The sequence below is a fragment of the Gastrolobium bilobum genome, unplaced genomic scaffold (genome assembly GCF_033153095.1).
Source record: "Gastrolobium bilobum isolate Gb01-03AN ecotype WA unplaced genomic scaffold, APGP_CSIRO_Gbil_v1 utg30867, whole genome shotgun sequence".
In the NCBI taxonomy this organism is placed as follows: Eukaryota; Viridiplantae; Streptophyta; class Magnoliopsida; order Fabales; family Fabaceae; genus Gastrolobium; species Gastrolobium bilobum.
Genome location: NW_026899811.1, coordinates 1 through 5886, shown reverse-complemented (window position 1 = coordinate 5886; position 5886 = coordinate 1). Strand labels below are relative to the sequence as shown.

The following is a 5886-nucleotide window of genomic DNA, read 5'->3' as shown; positions in this document are numbered from 1 at the left end:
AAATTGTTAAAAAAAAATTCTGGTGAATTTTATACATTCTTATCTAATTGTTGCACTGTGGCGTATTATGCACTCTTTAGAATTTTTAAATTTTCTACCACTTTTTTTAAATTATTGTACTAGTCTATGTAGCACCGATACTGACACGGGACACGGGACTCGATACGACACGACACTCCGACATGTTAATTCTAAAAAATATTAGATTTCGATACGTTAGGACACGTTTTGATATTAAATAATATTTTTAATTTATGTAGTGTATATTATATTTAATATTCAATAATTTAACAAAAAAATGAAACTAAACTTATAATATTATCAATTCTGCAAAGAAACATAAGATATCCCAAATATTTATATTAAACTCAATAAAATGATAATCGTAATCTAACGAATCTAATAGTTGAAATTAAAAACTCAACGTAATGCAACCTTTGAACCTTTTTTTGAACTTCTATAACGCGTGTTGGAGTGTCGGGGAGTGTCGGGAAGTGTCAGACACGACACATCAGGGTTTTTGAAGTGTCGGTGCTTCATAGGTACTAGTTATATATAATTGAAGTATATAGCTTGAACAATTACCATATTTTAATGAAAAACAAATAAAAGAGAGAAAATATATATATTCAATTATAATAATATTGTTGCATCCAAATTCATCCATGCCCTCCATCAGCTTAATTAAATGTCACTTTGCTGCTCTTACATGGCATAGTGGTGCAGTTGGTGCCTATGATGCACCGATACTGACACGGGACACGACACGACACGACACGCCGACACGTTAATTCTAAAAAATATCATATTTTAACATGTTGGGACACGTTTTGATATTAAATAATATTTTTAATATATATAATATAATTTATATTTAATACATATAACGACCTATAATAAGTTATATAACCAATCAAATATTCAAATTTCATAACATAAATATAAACAAAAATAATTTTTCGTACCTTGTTAATTTTTCATGTAAATTTCATAACAAAAAAATTGATTTATATAACCCTCCCAAAATATTGACCGCATGTCGAACGCATGTCAGAGAGTGTCCGACACGCATATTTTCAAAATTTTAGCGTGTCGGTGCTTTGGAGGCTGGTGCTACCTTAACCTATAAGTTAATTGCAATCAAATCTGTTCTCTCATTATCTTTTTATTAAAAATGATAATTTAATAAAAAGAAATTAATAATAAACATAGAAATTACCATTTAAAAGATAATTTTTGCCATTATTATTTAATTAAAAATCAACGGATATTAATCCAAGTTGGTTAAGCATTCATCTTGAATTTTAGGGATCTTTGTTCGCGTCCTCTTGCTTTTGCAATTTTTTTCTAAACAAATTATAAAACACGGTACCATAATTATTAGTTCAAGTAATATCCTCTAATCTGAAGTTTTGGATTGAAGTCTTGAAAATAGAAAAAATAATATTGCAAGAGTTGCTTCCAATATAAATCGGATAGTGTTGGAACTAGATTAAATTTACTTCGATTAAAAAAAAAATTGTGAAACAAGGTGTGTTTAGGGGTTTGATACGTACGTTTGAAACCCTTCAACAGAAGATACAAATATAATAATAGTTATTATTGTCTAGATCTGTGTCTCTGGATGCTTTAAAATTATAAGAAGGCAACCCAAGTGTGGTGGCTCAATTGGTAGTATGGGGACTGAGTGATGGGAGAGGACTGATAAGCCTCTTAAATGAGACTTAAAACATATGGTTTAATGTGCAAATGGAGAGAAAAGAATAATTTTTGTGTTATTAAAAACCCCAAATTTATGTTGAGTTGATGTTTACTGGTTAAGTGTTAATGGGCTGCAAGTTTTTATTTTCAGGCCCATTGTTGCCATCCAAATTAGAAAAGCCCAGAAAAGAAATAAAAGAAGAAAACAAAAGAAAGGAGAAAAAGAAATAGGCCAAGCAAATCAAATCAGACAAGCCCAAGTGAAGAAAAGCAAAGAAAGAAATTGGAAGAAAGAAAAAAAATCAGAAGCGTGAAGCAAAAGCTGAGAAAAAGAAACCCTAGCACCCACCATTCGTCCAAACCCATCTCAGCCAAACCCTCACATCAAACCGATTTAACCTGAAATCCTTCCACAAATCAAACCACAATGTCAGACCGTGCTGTGAATTTGGTTCAGTCATCAAGTTTTAACCTCACCCACAGTTCATTAAGTGAAGAATCAAACCCTAGTCACTCTTTCTTTATACCGAAAATGCCAAACAAAACCCTCAACTGAGTGGGTGAGCTGGAATCTGTTGTGAGTGGGGGCTGAAGCAACTTTTGGAGTGTGGGAGCGATTTGTGCACATAAATCGTATGGTTGGGAGGAGCACGAGGTGCTTGCTGAGGTGTGAGGCAAAAAGCCGTGCATACAAAGGAAGAAGGCTATATAAAGAGAAGAAAATAGTGAGTGTGGCTCTCTTGGTTCGTCTAGTTTTTCTTTTATTTTTTTGTACCCTTTTCTTCAGATTTTTATTTTCTTTGTTCTGGTACTGTAATGGAGTTGGATTTCTGTTTGGATTCACTTATGTTGGTACAACACTGAGAATTTTCCGGTTATTAGGACTCGTGCTGTACTTTTATTTTCTGCACTTTTAGTTTCTGTAATTTTAATATTCGTTTGCTGTTTGTAACTCAACCCTCGTGGGTATGAGCTAATTTTCTCAAGGTTGGGTGTAGGTACCCGAACCTCAGTCATGAATGTGTGTTAATTGCTTTTGTTAAAATTTGATTCCCAGATGTTTAATATTGTGCTTAAATTTAAATAGTCTATTATTAAGGCCTGATGGTAGATATTATTTTAGGAATTAGTCATTGAGAGGTGACTAAGTCCAGAACTGTGTTAAGCACATGGACTTGAGTGTGAGAGCATTCAAGGGATGTTACTCAGAGATGAGAACAACCTCCATGCAATTTTGGACTGGAACTATAAGGGTCTTTGCTTCATTTAGCACAGAGATGTGCAAATGTTTGTTTAGGACAAAATGGTTTTAAGAGATTAAAATCAATAAGAAATAATCCATTACATGGGAATTAATTTTTAGTAATTTGTAATTAGCATTCATTCTATGGCTGTTGGGACGGGTAACCGAAACTCAACCTATTTTTACAACTTATTTTTCAACAACTCAGATTTCTTTTCATTTGATTTTCAATATCTTACTTATAATTCTGTTTACTAATTTCTTTATATAAAATCTCTTTCAATCAAATGTTTAATTTGCTTACTTTCCATTTCCCAATCTTCAGCTCAAGAAATCAAATCTGAAAATATAAAAAAAATTATTTAGAGTCACTGGGCAGTAGCGTTTTAACTCAGTTTTGAGATCAGTCAATTTCTTTTTAGTTTTACCCAATTTTTAGATTAAATTCAGTTTTAGCAATGACAAATTTTATTCAAAGTCAAAAACGCCAAAGATCCTTGTGGGAACGACAAAAAGGTCTCAAATATGCCCTGTATTACTTGTTGTCGCGTATTCTTGCGCGCTACTTGCATAACTGTTAGCAAGGCAACAAGTTTTTGGCGCCATTGTCGGGGATCAAAGGCGTACATTTGTAGAATTCTGTGTGATTACTGTTTCTGAGTAATTCATTTTTCTGTTTTTATTTTTTTTAGATTACTTTTGATTTTGTTTTCTTTATTGTGTTAGTTGTTATTGTTGTATTTTCTTTAATCGTGGTAGTTTGATTTTTGTTCTTTTCATATTCTGATTTTTTACATGTTTTATATAATTTGTCTCTCATTTAATTTTCTAGTATATTGTTTCATAGTTGTTACTTTATTTCTTAATTTTTTAGTGTCAGTCTTTTATTTTTATTATTAGTTTCATTCCCTTAGTTTTATTTTTTTTTACTGTTCGGTGATCCTATCTGTTTGAGGTTATTGCTACTGCTGCAATTCTGGAATTTTATGTTCTGATTGTTTTCTTGTTACTGAATAGTAATCTAGGTTGTTTAAACTGGTCAGGTTAATTTTTTTTTTTAGTTCAAAGGGTGCATGAGTGCAACTCCACACCCTTTCTTAGAATCTTTTGACCCTGAACCTGAAAGGACATTTAGAGTTAGGAGAAGAACCCTGAGAGAAAATAGGCAAATTCAACTTACAGAAGTCGAAGAAATGGAGGATTTAGGAAGTGTAAATGGGAATGAAGGAGTAGGAGGACCTGCAAGGATAGAGAACCCACCAGTAATAGATGACAATGATAGGTCCATGATGGACTTCATCATACCTGTGCTGGATGAGTTAGACCCAAGTATTGCCCAACCTGTTAATGGAGTGCCCTTTAAGTTAGAACTGGTGATGTTCACGATGCTCCAAAATATGGGGCAGTTCCATGGGCTGTTGATGGAAGACCCACACAAGCACCTTAGGAATTTCATAGAAATGGCCAATACTTTTAGGAATCCTAACATCTCAGATGATGTTCTGAGATTGAAGCTCTTCCCTCATTAACTGCTGGCTGATAAAGCCAAAGAGTGGTTGAACTCCCTTCCATCCAACTCCATAACCAATTGGCACACACTGGCTGGAAAATTTATCATGAAATTTTTCCCATCCAACAAGATAGTGCAAACCAGATGTGATATCACCAACTTCATGCAGAAGGATGGTGAGACCTTAGTGGATGTGTGGGAGAGGTTTAAGATCCTTCTTAAACAATGTCCCAACCATGGCTTGCCCTGTTGGGCAGTGTTGCAAACCCTTTACAACAACCTTAACACCCAAAACAGAGCCTTAGCAAATTCTCCTGCTAATGGAATGTTTATGTTCACGTCCTTTAATCAAGCCTACGAGTTGTTAGAACAAATGACTCGAAATTATGCCCAATGGCCTGAAGAGAGAAATCAGTCAAGGAGAGTGGCTGGTTTACATGAGGTAGATCCAGTAACAGCCTTTTCAGCCAAGTTTGATGCACTATCCACTTTAGTGAGAACCCAAGGACAAGCCATTGAGGTAAGATTGTCTCAGCCTCAAGTTCCAATACCTACTCACCAAGTTCCAGTATCCCAACCTCAAGTCAATGCAGTGAACACAGGTGAAACTTGTGTTTTCTGTGGTGGACCCCATTTGTTTGGTAGCTGCCCATCCAACCCTGAATCTGTCTTTTATGTGGGGAACCAAAATAGGAACCAAAATAATTTTTCCAACAACTTTAATCAAGGTTGGAGGCAGAATCAACAGCCTCAATATTTCCAAGGGCAAGGGCAGCAAGCTGGCCCCTCCAATATCCAAACCAAACCACATTTTCCCTCTCAAAACTACCAACAATATCCAAGGCAACAACCTGTTGCTCAATCTAGTGAGATGCCTACCTCTTCAACTTCTTCCTTAGAAGCTTTGTTAAGAGAATATTTAGTCAAGAATGAAACTAAGCAAAACAGCTTGGAAGCTGTTGTGCAAAATATTCCTGCATCTTTGAGGAATATAGGATCCCAACTAGGCCATTTAGCAAATACTATGAATAGCAGACCCTCTGGTACCATGCCTAGTAACACTGAAGAGCCTAGGAGAAATAATGAGCAATGTCATATGATAGAGCTCAGAAATGGAAGATCTGTGATAGATCATATGATAGAGCCAGAAATTCAGACTCAACCAGACCTATCTTTAGGGACTATTTCCATGGAAAAGTCCATTTCAAGGGGTCAAGCATCCAAGTCAAATGTTGAGACACCTGTTGTCTCAAACAGACCCCCACCCCCTTTTCCTCAAAGGTTGCAAAAAAAAAAAAAAGCAAGACAATCAGTTTAGGAAATTTCTAGACCTCCTAAAACAGTTGCATGTCAACATTCCATTTGTGGATGCATTAGAACAAATGTCCACTTATGTGAAATTCATGAAAGAAATTCTTTCAAGAAAAAGGAG

At 34.9% G+C, this 5886-nt stretch overlaps 1 protein-coding gene and 1 non-coding gene across 2 annotated transcripts; one reads left to right on the top strand and one right to left on the bottom strand.

The window, feature by feature from the left end:
- Positions 1-4560: 4560 nt before the first annotated feature.
- Positions 4561-5735, top strand: LOC133293728 (uncharacterized; the record flags this gene model as incomplete). The annotated part of the gene is made up of 1 exon (XM_061492328.1): positions 4561-5735. A coding segment is annotated over exon 1 (1175 nt), but the record flags the coding sequence as incomplete, so codon positions are not given.
- On the bottom strand, positions 4592-4697 carry LOC133293732 (small nucleolar RNA R71). Its single transcript, XR_009749097.1, has one exon. It is a non-coding gene; the product is annotated as a small nucleolar RNA R71 (small nucleolar RNA).
- Positions 5736-5886: the final 151 nt, after the last annotated feature.